We start from the raw sequence: 17,062 nt of genomic DNA on the forward strand, positions 1-17,062 counted from the left end.
CCTGAGATCCATAGAAAGAGTGAGAAAAATCACAACAACCAGACACGAAGCTCACCAATTTAAAAACACACAGTCCAGTACATCTTACTGGACTGAGCGATTAGAGCACAGATGCAAAAGCAATTACCATTCTACAGTGATGATCCTGAGTCATTAGGAATATATTCAATTTTGTTTAATTCTTGTTTAATAAAAGTCAGGGAGCTATAGAGCACACGTTTGAAATATTTCCATCGGAGAGGATTAAAATAGTCCCTCAGTGGGAACCTTTACTCCCCTCTCATGCTGAGATTTCCTTTTGAAAATATAATCTTGATGGTATAATATTGCATATCTTTAAAAAATTAGACCTTGGTTCTATTCCAGGATGTCTAATTCCACAGTATCTTTTGTAGACATAGAAAGTATGCTTTTTCCTTGTCTTTTTGATTTATTAAGCTTCTTAGTAAAGACTCTGAATACATTCCACATATCCGATCTTCCTGTTTCAGTTACGAAACAGTACAGAATTGGATCAGCAACACAATTTAAACTTGTTAATGCAACTGTGATTCTATAGATTTTATAACTCTGCTTCCCAGGCTTGTTATGGTCAAACATACGTTCATCTAAGCTCACATCATGCTCTAAAACGCTGCGAATCAGCAACATCACATGAAAGGGGGTAAAACACAAGATAAAAGTCAACGTGATACTAACAAGTAGTTTTATGATTCTCTTCTTTTCACTGTTTTCTGTAGCTTGATTTTGCTGCACAGCTTTGTAGACTTTCTGGTTGCAAGCCATTATGATGACCAAAGGTATCATATAGCCTACACACGTCCTAGCAAAGTTAAACCGGATTTGCCATTTCTCCAAAGGATATTTGTCATAGCATAAAGTAAAGTTAGACTTTGTGGCATCGCAATATTCAACAGCTGTTTCATCTTCCCACAGAATGACAGCATTCAAGATGGTTTCCAATATCCAGATGAAAAGGCTCACCATGAACGCACATCTTCTTGACCTAAGGAAAGAAAACTTCAGAGGGTAGACAACTGCTAAATACCGATCAATCGCGATGCAGGTGAGGAAAGCTGTGCTACTGTAAAAGTTCATGTACATGAAGAAGGCACTCCCTTTGCACAGGGCAGGAGAGAATGTCCAGTTGTCTTTATTCCAAGTATAATCAATCCATAGAGGGAGAGTTAAGGCATACAGCAGATCCGATAAGGATAAACTGAAGAGGTAAATGCCTAATTCATTTTCCTTCTTTGCTTGCAGAAAAGACACACATAGAGAACCGATGTTGGCTGGAATGCTGACTATTGTCACAAAGATGTAAACAACTGGAAACAAATAGTGATCCAAGTCATGCTGTTCTTCAATACATGTGCTGTTCATGTTTTCTTTTTTAGGTGCTGATTATATGTGTTCTTAGATGGTAAGTACCAAGATAAGTCTTGTCTCTTGGTAGTTTGTTTTCAACACCTAACTCTCTTTCACTAAGATTTCTTCAGTTGTCCTTTGCTTTCAAAAGTTCTGATGGATTCATCAATGGTCTTAAAGGATGAGTGGAGATCAAGTTTCACACAGGTATCGATGGCTGGAAGTCAGGATCCAGGTTCCCGGCAGTTACTAAAGTGATCAGTGATTTTAATGTGCAGAAGTCCATGTGCTTATTCTCACAGCCTGCTGATGAAGAACCCTGGAGGATTCGCCACATTATCCATCAGTTTTCATAGAATGCTGTCTTCAGTTTGGTTTTCTTTGTGAAACTCAGAGGAGATTGGTGCGAATGTGAATATAGAAGGCTTTATTTTCACAAAGGTTGACATCTCTTTTTAAAATGGCTTCGTTTCTGTAATGAAAGACAAACTAGAATAGTTTGGGTGCTTAAAAGAGACATCATGAGTTTTGAAACAATCTTATTTTATTTCATTTATTGAGGATATCAAAATGCATGAAATTGCATACAATGAAGATGTTTAAAAAGGGAAAATTGTCTAATTGACTTCAGTAAATGAAATCAGGCTGAGATATTTGACCTTTTTTAAATAAGAATTATCCAAGGGATGCCAGGTTAGAGGGAATTATATTGCTCACTAGACACAATCTAAGCACGCAAAACTAAAGTTAAAAGTCATTTTAGAAGCTAATTTAAAAAAAAGATGGCGGATTCAATTATTTGTTTGTAATCAGTAAATGCATTTGAGTGTATGGTAAACTGTATGATTATAGGATTTCAATTTTTTTATTTCGTGTGCAATCTATGTATAAGGCACTTATTTGCAAAATATGCTTATTAGCCAAGAAAAAATTGTCACAAGAAGTTTGATAAAGTGAAGCACTTGAAAATATAGCAGTTTGCTGAAACTTCGTAAATAATTAGACAACACTACCTCATTTGTTTCTCCTTTGCTTTCTTTGTGGGCTGATTTACGTTATCCTTCTCATACTCTTGTGAAAGAGAGGGCAGAATGTGCTCCATTCTGGGTAAAATCTGTGGTCATCAGTTTCTACATTTATACCTGATTGTTTACTAGGTTAGCTTTTTAAAAATGTCTGATGTACATCCACGTAGGAACAGAGAATCCATCCTTCTCTCCATATTGGAATAGAGAAATACTAGCTTTATTCCTCTGCTAGTGAGTCCTGTTGGTGCTTTGGATGATTTATCTGAGGGGAATCTTCACAGAAAGCTTTGTAGAGTCACCATGTAGGGGGAGGAAGACATGTCCTCTTCCTGTGTGCTGTGAGGCCTACAGGACCTCAAAACCGTCCCTTTCCAAGTGTCGATGAGCCCTTAGCACAAAAGAGACCTGCCACCACAAGGCACCAGTGTTCTGCTGGGAGAGTAAACCATATCCAGAGCCCATAGGATATGTCACTCTTAACACAAAATGGAGCACTAAAATTCCTGAAATCACCTAATTTTTCCACACCTAAAAATATGAATAAACAGCCTTTTATTTTTAAATTTTTTATTGGAATATAGTTGATTTACAAATGTTGTGTTAGTTTCAGGTGTACAGCAAAGTGAATCAGTTATACGCATACATATAGCCACTCTTTTTTTTTTTTAAGATTCTTTTCCCATATAGGCCATTACAGAGTATTGAGTGGAGTTCCCTGTGCTATACAGCAGGTTTTTATTAGTTATCTATTTTATATATAGTAGTGTTTATATGTCAATCCCAATCTCCCAATTTATCCCTCCCCCTCTTAAACAGCCTTTAAATAAATAGGGAAACCTTCCAGAGAGGAAAAAAAGGAAGCAGGAGCTAAGATCAGAGAGGTAAGTGAGCAGTAAAGCTCTGGGTACCCTAAGGCATACGTGGATCTGGAGGAACTAACTAGAGCTTTGACTGCAGAGAACAAGTGACAGAGCATGGGCCAGTGGCAGAGCATGGACCAGTGACAGAGCATGGGCCAGTGGCAGGGCATGGGCCAGTGGCAGGGCATGGGCCAGTGACAGGGCATGGACCAGTGGCAGGGCATGGACCAGTGACAGGGCATGGGCCAGTGACAGGGCATGGACCAGTGGCAGAGCATGGGCCAGTGGCAGAGCATGGGCCAGTGACAGAGCATGGACCAGTGGCAGGGCATGGGCCAGTGGCAGGGCATGGGCCCACACAGGTAGCACGGGGTCCTCGACATCCCACTCATGCTGGGATCCAGGAGCCTCAGCCATCAAAATAAACAAAATAACAAACTTTACAGATATTTACAGACAGACAGCAGGGAACGTTGGCAAATTCCCTGTCTTACCTTTGTTTCTGTGAGGAGCTATCATAAAAAAAAACAATCCCTGAGTACTCATGGCCTCTGGCTGGTCCTCACTTGGGAATGGGGTCTGAGTCTATACTATTAATCTGGTTCCATAAACTTCAGGCCAATAGTGAATTAATATAGGATCTATGTGCTCAACTTCACTAGTCGTCAGAAATCTACAAACTAAAACCACAGAGGGATACAACTACACACCCACCAGAATAAACGAAATGAAAAAGATAGCAAATACCAAGTCTTAGTGAGGATGTGGAACACCTGGAACTCTCATATACTGTTGGCTAGAAAACTGTTTGGCTCTTATACAAATCATATGGTTCAGCAACTCTACTTCTAGGGATATGCTCAATAGAAATACATACATGTGGTTCCCATGTATTCTACATGTGGTAGAATTAGAATGTTCACAGTAGCACTATTTGTAATATCCCCCAACTGGAATGCCTATTAGCGTTAAGAGAGGTAAATAGATTGTGCTATATTAACACAATAAAATCTATACATTAATGAAAATGAACAAATTATTGTTACATGCAATAACATGGTTGAGGCTCAGAAGTAATGCAGAGGGATAGAAAAAGGCAGGCAGAAAGGGTACATATTATCTGATGAAGAACCAGGTAGTGTTAATCTATGCTGTCAGAAATCAGGGTAGCAATCCATTTACTGAGGGCTTTCTGTGTGCTGGACTCCATATAAAATGGCATGCATATTTATTATAATTTATGTTTTATTGTAACTCTGTGCTGTTTATTACAATCCTATATTACAAAGAAGAATTGAGCCACATATTAGGCAATTAGCCCCATATTGCCTGTCTAATCTTGGTAGAACTTGGCTGCAATCCTAGGTTTAACTCTAAAGCCTCTTGACTCAACTATTTTGTCTTCTGCCTTTTACATAAAAATACCTTAGATGTCTGAGGTATTTTTGCTACGGCACAGACTAGCTTTGTTGAAAAGGAAGAGAATATTTTCTACTTTCCTCCTAAATAGTAGCACTGATGGATTCGTACAGGTCTTTCAACTATAATGGCTCTTCTAATTAAAGAAAATGACGTGAATGAAAATTTCTGCAAACTAGATATAAAATAATCAACCCTACATTTTCTAAAAGACGTCACTTTTATGTTCTCTATTAAACTGTGTGGACTTCAAATAAACTTGTGAGAATCATCACCTTACATCATGTCTCACACTCTGACAATGTGTCCTTATGTTTCCGTATATCTGTCAACACATTTTCTTTGGAAGGTTAAACATGTTCCTTTTCAGTAATTTATATAATGGATAAGGCAACATTTTATTTAGGCTTTTATTTTTCCTGTACTTGATTTTAGAAACAGATGGCTAAAAAGGAGCAAATATCCTGCTACCACGGGGAGGGCGGGAGCGGGGTGGGAGTGGGGGAAAGATCTCCCAGTTTTTTGAGTCAGGAGGCTGAATTTTGAAGGGTCTATTGTTTAGATCAGGAATCATCTGTGAATTGGTTTAAAGCCAAAATTAATTATCTTTCACCACTCACAATGTGGTAATGAAAAAAATGTAAATAAGACCAACTGGAAGTGGGAAAACCATCATGCATTCCCGTTCTTCTCAACAAAGCCCACCTACATTGTTGCAGACAACTATGTAGAATGTCATATTAAATATTTAGTTATAAAAAACAGAGAAAGAGGGCTTCCCTGGTGGTGCAGTGGTTGAGAGTCCGCCTGCCGATGCAGGGGACACGGGTTCGTGCCCCGGTCCGGGGGGATCCCACATACCCCAGGGCGGCTGGGCCCGTGAGCCATGGCCGCTGATCCTGCGCGTCTGGAGCCTGTGCTCCGCAACGGGAGAGGCCACAACAGTGAGATGCCCGCGTACCACAAAAAAACAAAAAAACAAAAAAAAGACAGAGAAAGAAGAGTCAGATGGCTGTTATCTTTGGCGGGGGTGGTGGTGGTGGTGGTGGTGGTGGGTGAGTAATGACAGGAAGAGGGCACCAGCAGGACTTCTGAAAATTGGGTAATGTTTTGTTTCTTGATATGAGTGTTGATTCCATGAACAAGTTCAGTTTGTAAAAATGAATCATGCTGTACACTTAGGATATGTTCCTTTTTGCTGCATGCAGATTATATTGCAATTAAGGTTAAAAAGTGAAATCAAAAGGCTATGGGAGATGAGATGTAAAGAATCTTGACAACTAACATCTGAATAACCTGCAGATACAGCATATATGTCTTCCTAAGAAATGGTATGATTTCACTTCTTTCCTCACATATAAAAAGTAATTTATAGAAACACAACAAAACAAACAATAAACAACTTAAATAATCTGAAAATAAATTCACCCATAATAAAAGTTTACCATATGAAAGAATAAGTATTCTAGGCACGTGGAAGAAGTAAATACAAACCATGCCTTGAGGGAAGCTCCCTCAACCCAGGCTTTAAAGAGTTCTCACAGATCTTGTTCTAACAAATATAGGCTGATTAAAACCCCCCAACCCCAAACACACTCGATTTTAAAAACAGATGGATAAAAAGAACAAATATCCTGCTACCACACTAGAAGAAATGTGAAGAAGAAAACACACACACTTACACATATACAGAAATTAGCTTCTATGTGTGAGATTCAGCAAAAGCAAGAAAGAAGAGTACTAGATCCACAAAAGCTTTAGAGATAAAATTAATAGATATATAACACAAAACAAGTATGTTTAATACATTTAAAGAAACAAGAGAAGGAATCTGAACACATGAGTAAGGCTCAAGAGACTATAAAAGATGACTGGGCATATTTTTTAAAAGATTGAAATAGACCTTTCAGAAATTAAAAAATACAGTAATATAAAATTAAAAATTAACACAGGGACTAACCGACTGCCTAGCTCCAGCTGAAGAGAAAATTAGTATATTGTAAGACAGAGCTAAAGAAATAACACAAAATTATCAGAGTGCTAAAGAGACAGGAAAATACCACAGAGACATGGAAGATAAAGTGAAAAGGTCAGCGCATGTATAATTAAAGTTCACAAGGACAGAAGAGAGAAAGTAGGGGAGAGGCAATGTTAGAAAATATGCTGACTGAGAGATGTCTGAAAGTGATGAAGGACATGGCATCCTCAGATTTATGAAGCTCAGCAAACCCCAAATAAGATTAGAAACAAACAGAGCTGGAAATCTATACTTAGCCAACATTGCAATCAAGCTGCAGATCACCAAAGACTAAGAAAAAAAAGAGCCAGAGAGAAAAAATGGACTACCTACAAAGGATGAAATTTCGACCGACAAAGACATTTTCAACAACAATGATAACATAAACCAGAAGACAGTGGATTGATATTTCCAAATTGTTATGAAGATATATGTCATCCTATAACTGAATACCCAACAGAACTAAATTTCAAAATGAGAGCACAAATGAGGATATTTTAAGATAAACTACCACTGAGAACATTGACCCCCAAAATCCTCATTAAAGGGACTTCTAAAGAACATAAGTGAAGAAGGAAAATGACACTCGAAAAATGTCTGAGATGCACAAAATTTAATAAGATACAGAGGATGGAACTCTGACGGTTACGCAACATCATGTCTATCACTAGGCTCATGCGTCTGGGGAAGAACACTTAAACCATGAAAATATTCTTCCTTAGAAGAAGGACTTGGGAGAACTGGGTGATGAGCAGGAAGGTGCCCCTTCCTGCTTTGTCCATGTTACTCAACAAATGCTCATCTTAAAAAAAAAAAAAGATAGGAAGGGTCAAATGGAAAAATAGTTTTGAGAGGACTTACAAAATTCTCAGTGGAATAAATTTCTTTCTCTGTAGGAATATTTCCTGCCTTAACTAAAACAACCATAAGACTGAATGGTTTAATGAAGCAGATACTGGGTGTCTTCTGGGTTGGGCAACAGAGGCAGTGTTTCTGGGGGCTTGTGGTTACACGTGTGAGGGCTCTGGAGACTCAAAGGTTCTCAGCAGCTCTTGGGGGATTTGTGACCATGTGTGTTCCTTCACCTCTCTAAGTTTCAATTTTCACAGGCGTAAGATAGCAACCATTTCACAGAATTCTTGTGAGGATTAAATGAGATAACACATGAAACTCAGTACTGAGCACATGGTAAGCCTTCATGACATGTTAACTGATATTGTTCTAATGACAACACTGGTGGCCTGTGCTGTCCCCTACATTTCCTGAAAGCAGATCATCTTTGGCCACCTATCCAGAGCATAGCAGAGAAACCAGAGGCACTCAGTATATAATTTATATAATAACATTTCACACATGATACCAAACGCTGCAGAGGAGAGCTGTTAAATTAATTTGTGTGAATCTGAGATTTTAACAGAATACATAATTCTTATTATTCATACATCTTTTCAGATATTATTTTGATTGCTTTAATCATATTTTGAGAAAACTGTTTTTAGATCCAGTGCTGAGAAATTTGGATAAGTGTTTAATTCTGATTTTAATTTTTACCTGATGCCCAAAGAAGATAATCCACAGCTCCTAAAATAGTACCAACCATTGATGGTTGGTAAAAATCAGAATTAAAACAGTACCAACCATTGATGACAATGATCAGAAGATAAAATGTTATAGGAAACATTTGCCTTCATTTATCAGTTGAATAGCTACTTATTAACACTCTACTGTGTGTCAATGTGATAGTCATCTCTTAAGAATTATTAATTAATTAATACATACTAGAAATATTAATTAATACTGGAAATATTATTTTCAAATTTCACATAGTTTCTGATGGTATAAAAAAATATCACTAGACCTTTATACTGCTGAGGAAGTGGTGCTAGATAGCGCTACAGCCAGGAGTTGGTACATTTCTTCCCTAACCACTTAATTTTCATTTTGCCAATATACTGTTTCCTGTAGAGGAAATGGAGCATAAGCATTCCTCTTTTATATTTTGATAGTGTTACCTATTTCTAAATGTAAATTTTGACATCCTTTACTACTGCTCAAAGTAGAGAAGCCATGTGTCATCCTCATTTCTCCCCGTCTTATAATGCTTTGCATGACCACATTTATACAGCCCAAACTAGAAAAAATGTTGCAAATATTACTGACAATCATTCAAAAGTATGTTATCTACTTAAAGTCTTATTTTTTAATCTTACACTTACCCATGTTTCTTGGGATGATGATTTTGTTGACCGAGGAGCCAGATAAATCTGCTTGCACCCAGAAGAGAAACCAATATTATTGAGGGGACAGGAAATTGCACTCATATTTCATCACAAACCAATGAGGAAGCAGCATATTAATGAGAAGGATGTACATTATCCAAGTTTGAGCAACAGAAGTCTCCTAAGTATTTTAAAAGATGTTTTATGTATTATTTACTGTAGTATAATTTTTATTACTCACTTTTCTCTTTGCATCTTAATTACAATTGTATATTGATACTATATGTGCTTTATTTGATAGAATATGTACTAGAATCTCATTCATTCATTCACTCCCTCCCTCACTCATTTGTCTGTCAACACATATATCTATCCTCCTCTCCTAAGAGACCACTGTGCTGGCAGATATATAGGACCTGACCCTAACCCATAAGGAGCTTATCACTTAGTGAAGGAGAAAGCGCTAATAACCGCAATGGTAAAAATAGTAAAAATGGATAAATACTCCAAGAGAGGTACAAAAAGATAGGATGAGTCGTTGGATGTATAGAATAGGAGAGGCTGTTGTAGATGGAATCAGGGTGATCAAGATCCTGGGAGAAAAACAACAGAGAGAGAATGCGGATGTGTGTATAAAGAGCATGTTCATTGCTTAATGGCATGATGGTGGGGTCAAGGTAGCCAACTAGGTAAAGTTTTTGTTTTTTTTCAAAGGGATTATATATTAGCTATACAGTATTTTATTGTAGAACCATTTTCTCCTTTGATTTTCCTCTTGGAAGAGAAGATTCCATCAGAAATTGCTAAACCATGCTAAAGCCTCTTGAACTAACTGGCTTAGGCAAATCAATAATTTTATGAGACTTGAAACTTTATTTGAGAAAGACATGGGATGTTATAATGAAAATTCACTTAGTATAGTAACACCTTGACAGTTGTTGCCAAATCTGTAAGTGAGCTTTTTTTTTTTTTTCGGTACGCGGGCCTCTCACTGTTGTGGCCTCTCCCGTTGCGGAGCACAGACTCCGGACGCGCAGGCTCAGCGGCTATGGCTCACGGGCCCGGCCGCTCCGCAGCATGTGGGATCTTCCCGGACTGGAGCACGAACCCGCGTCCCCTGCATCGGCAGGCGGACTCTCTACCACTGCGCCACCAGGGAAGCCCTGTAAGTGATTTAATGTGAAGTGAAATTAGCTCCTGGAACTTCTGAGATATAAAAAAGCCAGAGACTTCACTTTTGAACCTTGCTTTAATAAACTTTTATTACACACGAAGAGGAAATTTTTACTTTATAAGGACAGAATTAATTTGGGATGGAAAAATTTAACTTCATTTTAAAAACTGTAATCATGACAATTTGAGCCTGCCTTTGTAAAAGGACATTAGAAGTTCCTGTTGGTAGGGTTTTTAAAATTTCTCCCCAGAACTGGAAAAGATGATCTTGTGATATAACCAAGATTTTTAACCTTGAGGTTATTCAGAATGTAACAAGAGTATAATGGGTTTCCTATACTTCCTTTGTAGGTCTTTTATTGAAAATAATAAAAGTAATCATTTAGGTTTATAAAGTACATTTGCAAAGTAATTTAGCATATAGGAACTTAAAAATTCAGAATACTTTCTATTTTTACTGAAATAATAAAAAATTTAAGTACAATGTAGAAAATTAATAGTAAGACAAGCCTTTAAAAAAAAAATGAAAGCAATGATTTCAGTTTACTTGTCACTCTAATCCAAAATTCTCATTTTTGTTCGGTTTTGCACATCTACTTATCTGTGGCTTCTATACATGGGTATCTCATGACACTCACAATTTCTTATTTTACCTAAATAGACTATACTTCTGCTTTTAGGGAAATGGCATCTTAATATCCACATCAGATTTTTATGTATTTTGCTATTCAAAAGAAAAAAAGGATGTTGTTACAAAGCACAGGAAACGCAAACTTTCACTTCTGATTAATTATGAGAAAAACTGTGGCTGCCCTATGCTGAAACTCTGTCAGTTCCACATAATAGGACATTTAAGAACCTGTAATAACTCTGCTTCTTATTTAGTCCAGAATATTTGACAATACTGTATTTTCAACTACAGAGCTAGCTGATGAAGAGATGGAAATTCCAGAGCTGTTGAGTCTCTGACATTTAAACAACTCCAAGGTGAGAAAAAGCCAATTAGAAGCATTCAGAATACTACCTTGAGGGGTTTGGTGTTCCTGGCATGTTGGTATCTGGTTTCCTGAGGCCACAGAATGGACACCCAACACTGGCCCGTGCAGGGCACTTGGGCTGCCCATGGGGAAAAGGGGAAGTGAATGTGGTCTTGCTTGGCTCCAACTTCTCCGTGGGGCAGACAGTGGAAGAATCTAATCTGCTGATGAAGGGTCCTTTGCATCCACATTTTCCACTTGCTGCAATTTCACTAGTTCAAGTAGCAGCTAAACATGGCAGGGAACATTATGAAATACTGATTTATTTCCCCAGCCTTACTTCCTTTTACCCCATCCCTATTCCCCCCCCACACACACTCAATTAGCCATTTTGCATTTATTGCCTCAAGAGAAGGAATTCTTGGCAGAAAAATATGAGGTTGGGAGGAGAAGACAATCCTAGGTTTAGAGTTTCAAAGGATTCATGCAACTCAGGAGAATGAAAAGGACTGAGGTGCAGACAATCTGCTTGGAAGAATATCTGTTGAGCTAAAGCAAATCTTCCGGCCCCCAAGAACAGATAAAAGGTTTTTCCTGCCGGTGGGGCTGGGGCTTAGGGTTGTGAGAAGGGAAGTCATGAGAATTCAGATGTGGTTGCCTGATACAGGGACACTGCATCCTGACTGTTTGTACCCTCTCCCCTGCAATCCCTGAGGTGGGGGTGAGGTGACAGTTACTCTGATAAACTGCATGATGTGGGGAGGAGAGTGATCCTGTCTCTCATGTCCAGGGTGAAGTCCAGATAGGAGGCTATCTCAGGACTACATGTGTGAGAGGCCTGAGACAAACTTACCACATTCCCCTGTGCCCAGCACAGCGCTGGTCAGGGCACACGAGGGGTGCACAGAAGTGATGCAAGGCCTCAGCCCACCTCATGGCGCTTCCAATGGTCCAGTGTGTCACAGAAGAAGCCTTGTCCGCATTGATGGGGGACAACCCAGGTGAGTCCTGCATGGGCTAACTACTGAGGACCAGAAGGGAATGAGGACATCTCACGAGAGGCCAGCATGCACAGAGGGCAGCCTTGAGAATTGGGGCTTGAGGTAAACCTCTCCAGCCTTACCTACATACAAACTCCCTGGATCCTAGATGGTGTTATGGGCTGACTTGCATCCCCTTACCTCTCTGCCAAAATCCATATGTTGAGGTCCTAATCCCTAGTATGTCATAATGTGACTGTACTTGGAGTTAGGCTCTTTAAATAGATGACTAAGTTAAAATAAAACTGTTAGCATGGGTCCTAATCCAATCTGATCGGTGGTGTCCTTATAAGAAGAGGAGATTTGGACACACAAAGAGACACCAGGTATGCGCATGCACAGAGGAAAGACCAGGTGAGGACAGAGAGAGTAGGTAGACATCTGTAAGCCAAGGAGAGAGACCTCAGAAGAAACCAACCCTACTGACACCTTGATTTTGGACTTCCAGCCTCTAGAACCGTGAGAAAATAAATTTCTGCTGGTTACACCACCCAGTCTGTGGTGTTTTGTAATGGCAGTCCTAGCAAAGTAAACACAGGCAGAATCCAGAAGAAGAAGACGTAGGATCCTGAATTGACTGTGATTAAGTGTCCACCAGTTTGGTAGAATGGGGTATTGAAATGGAATTTTAGTTGAGTTACAGAAAGATAAAGAATATTTTATTTCTGGCATCTCTGATTATGGCCTGAGATTGGAATCCACTTCATGTGTTTGATTTAAAATGTGTAATTCAACAAACATTTATTAAGCCTTTGAATAGGACTACTGAGCAAAAATATTTTTCTCATTACTTGTCATGGAGCCTAAAATGTAACTATTAGATGACTTTTATTGGGGGGGGGGGGTCTTGAAACTTTTACCAGCAGGCTTCCTTTCTAAGGATGCAAATATATTCCTTGTGTTCGGGCGGGGGGGGGGGTGGCGGAATATTAAGTTGTCAGATAAAACCTTACTTGGCTTCTACATTATGGCAAAGCTGCCTGAGATCCATTTACATCAATGGTTCTCCAAGTATGCTTCTTGGATTAGCAGCATCAATGTCACCTCTGAACATTGGAGAATTAAAATTCTCAGTCTCACCCCAGGCCCAGGGAATCAGAAGCTCTGGGGCTGGAGTTCAGTGATGTGTGTTATAAAAAACACTCCAAGTAGTTTTGATGCCCAAAGTTTTGTTTTATTTAAGGAACAAAGTTATTTTTTAAAATAAACAAATAAATTTATTTATTTATTTATTTATTTATTTATTTATGGCTGTGTTGGGTCTTCGCTGCTGCGTGAGGGCTTTCCCTAGTTGCTGCGAGCGAGGGCTACTCTTCCTTGCGGTGCGCAGGCTTCTCATTGCAGTGGCTTCTCTTGTTGTGGAGCACAGGCTCTAGGCACGCGGGCTTCAGTAGTTGTGGCACGTTGGCTCAGTTGCCCCAAGGTTTGAGAACAACTGGTGTACAGGATGGTTGCCTGGGTAAGAGACTGTTGGGGTGGGTGGTGGAGAGACAGGGAGAACAGAACCTCTAAAAAGGGAAGAGTATGGAAACACTTTATGTTCAAATTCTTGCTTGCTTTTGGTACTTTAACCCTGTCAGAAAGGAAGAAATTTTTCTCTACCCTTCTGTGTTCCTCTGGCTGGTCCAAGAATGAAATTGACATGAGACAGATTAACAGGAGAAAATAAAACAAAAGTTTAATAGCATGTATGCACTGGAGAGGCCCAGGAAAACTGAGTAACTCACTAAAATGGCTGAAATCCTCAACTTAAGTATTATCTTCAGCTAAAGACAAAAGAGGATGTTGGGGGTAGTTGTTCAGGACTGCAAAGAGGAGGAAGGCAATTCATATGGAGATGAAAAAGCAAATGTTTGGTAAACAAATGTTTGCTGGGTCGTGCAGAGACAATGGGGCACACAGAGGACTGATCTCTAGGCTCTGCTGAGTTTCCTCCATCACAGTCCACATTTGCAGATATCTCTGGTGATAGCTCTAATCTGGGAACAGGCCCTTTATCCAAATTCTCTTAGACAGTTAAGGGGGGAGGTAGCAAGAAAAACTTCCCAAGTCTTCTGTTTCTTAAAAATAATCAGTCTAAATCAATTCTCATACCAAAGAGACACATTTTGGGGTGGCAGATTTTGTTCCCCTACAGCCCTATTATCCCTTCATCAGTATTTAAATTCCTTTCTGCATCATTGTACCATTAGTTCACTTGGCTCTGCCCTTTTCAAAACAGTTGAGCTAATACAGCCTCTCATTTCAGACTTGTAAATGATTTTAACTTAAAGCTTAAGTCTGAACGTAAGTATAGTAACAGTTAAAATGGAGATATGTTATCAAACTAAGGACTAGAGTCTTTAATATCTTAAATACCTTTTCAGAACATCTAATATGTATTTCATGATGTCTGTAAATTGCATAAATGCCTTTTAATTCCTTTGTTATATTCATTTATTGAAATAACCAAATTTAAGAAGATTAACTCCAAATAGTTTCCTCTGATGTATTGCGGATGTGCAGACTGCTGATTAGCTTAATTTTTAAAGTCAGGATAAGAAGTGTAAGTCCTTGTGGAATTATCTGTTGAATTTGCTTATGGTAGGGATAACCAGCTAATCGTTTAAGTTTTAGGATCAAAAAAATATTTCATGAACTTAGATTTAACCAAGACATGTACTAATATTTAAGGAGGTTCAATCCAAAGGATAGGGCAGAGAAGTAGAAATGATTGGCAAAAAATTGAGTCAACTGGGGCAGAGGGGCTAGGGACAGACAGGAGGGAGGATCTGAAGCCAGCTTAAGTGTTGTGGGTTCTATGGCATCTGGACTGGGGAAGGCAGGTTCTGTTACCCGAAGCTGTGGGTCATACCAGAATCCACAGAATGAGCAGAGCAGAGCAGAGATTATAGTGAAAACCCAAGAGTGATAGTAATACCTGCCATTTTACAGAAAATAATGCTAGAGTGTTTATTTTCCTTGGTGCTTTTTTAGAGGATGCTAAAGTATCTTTGCAAACGTGCAGTAACTGAGTAAATCCCTTATATCATTTTATCATACCCATTTCTATGAATAAGCCCTCAAAATATTAGTTACTGCAATATTTAATACTATATCATATGAGTGGTTTGCTGAAATGCATCATGGGTAAGTGTTGTGATTTTAAAATATGTTCACAAATTCCTTGGCACCCCTCCTTTCAAGAGGTAGAGCCCGATTTCCCTCCCCTGGAGTGTGGGCTAGACTAGATGACTCATTCCTAGAAAATAAAGCAGAAGTGATGGTGCCCTATTTTGGAGACTAGGTCAGAATAATCCTGTGAATTCCTCCTCATGCTCTCTCTCTCTCTGCTCACTTGGTCTTGAGGGACGCCAGCTGCCCTGTCGTGAGAAAAGGTCCACGTGGTGGGGATCTGAGTGAGCCAACAATACTGAGTAACCATCTTGGAAGTACATCTTCAAGCCTCCAGATAATTACAGCTCCTGCTAACATCCCTACCGCAACCTCACTAGGGATTCTGAGCTAGAACCACTCAGTGAAGGTGATCCAGTATTCCCAACCCACAGAAACTGAGAGATACTAAATATTTGTTGTTTTCAGCTACTGAACTTTGGATACTTTATGACACAGGAACAGATAACAAATTCAGTATATATATTGTTGAGTTGATGTGAATGTTGTGACATGGAGAAATTATGAATTTGGGATTAATTCAGGCAATTGTCAGTGTTCAAGAAATTTTCCCTTTTTGTAACCAAAATACTCTGTTAACTCTCTGGGTTTATGGCATATACTTAACTCATTTTAAACAAAATTTCCTAATAATCATGGTTACTTATTGCTAATTAAAAGACAACTGTCTGGAAAAAAAAAAGAAATTTTAATCCTATGGTTTGGACATGCAAGCAGTACAGACAGACAGTAGGTGTATAAGTCAGCTCAGGCTGTCATGACAAAATACCGTAGACTGGGAGGCTTCAACAGTAGAAGCCTTGATTTTCTCATACTTCTGGAGGCTGGAAGTCCAAGGTCAAGGTATCTGCCATAAAGTTTCTGGTAGGGGATCTTTTTCTGTCTTGCAGACAGCTGTCTTCTCACTGTGTTCTCACATGGTAGAGGTGGTGGGGTAGAAGTGATGAAGTGAGAGAGAGAGAGGATGTGAGAGCAGGGGGCGGGGGGAGAGCCCACAAGAGCGCACTCTGGTGTCTCTTCTTATAAGGACCCTAATCTTAGTGTATCAGGGCCCCATCCTTATGATCTCATTTAACTTTAATCACCTCCTTATAGTTTCTATCTCCAAATCCAGTCACAATGGGGGTTGGGGCTTCAATATATGAATTTTAGAGGGAAAAAATTTAGCCAGTAATCAAAGTCTGAGATGGGGTGGGAAAGCAGGTTGTTGTCCAAATTATCCTCTCCTGATGTTGGGGAGAAGTACAGTGAGTGGGGGATGGAAACCAAACAGCATTTGAGGCTTCCATGGGGCCAGAATGCAGGAGGGGGAGGTCTTTCATCCAAACTGTTGGTGTCAAAATCAATTAAGCAAAGTGAGAAGCCAGGGCTGCTGAAGTAGCCTGTGACTGGAGGGATAGAGCCCAAAACAATACTGGCAGTCAGAGTATGGAGACGGGAGTCGGAAATCTAGGGAGGAAGATCACAGCAGTGAATGTAGAACAAGTACTGGCAGGTAATTCTTACAAATAGGCATGAATGCACATGGTGGGGTTATGTTTGCTGCAGGCTGGTGCCTGGGACGACTGGCCACTACTGTTCTGTTTCTCCTTGCAGGACACCTCTGACACCCAGTGTGTGTGGGTTTTCCTTCCACCAACAACCAGTTCTCCAGTACTCCAGACACAAGCTAGAAGTCCTTCAATTTAGTTCACTTCTGACACTAATTACCTGGAGTACGCACCAGATTCCACAAGGTAAGAGCTCCATCCCACAGGGCTGTTTCCACTTCAGATGCTGGTCACAAG

At 39.4% G+C, this 17,062-nt stretch overlaps 1 protein-coding gene across 1 annotated transcript; it reads right to left on the reverse strand.

Moving 5' to 3' along the window:
* Positions 1-229: 229 nt before the first annotated feature.
* On the reverse strand, positions 230-1,383 carry GPR65 (G protein-coupled receptor 65; the record flags this gene model as incomplete). The annotated part of the gene is made up of 1 exon (XM_082832876.1): positions 230-1,383. One exon carries the CDS (start codon positions 1,381-1,383, stop codon positions 358-360), a length of 1,026 nt encoding a protein of 341 aa, XP_082689002.1. The 3' UTR covers positions 230-357.
* Positions 1,384-17,062: the final 15,679 nt, after the last annotated feature.

Source organism: Leucopleurus acutus (assembly GCF_964270905.1).
Source record: "Leucopleurus acutus genome assembly, chromosome: 1".
Lineage (NCBI taxonomy): Eukaryota > Metazoa > Chordata > Mammalia > Artiodactyla > Delphinidae > Leucopleurus > Leucopleurus acutus.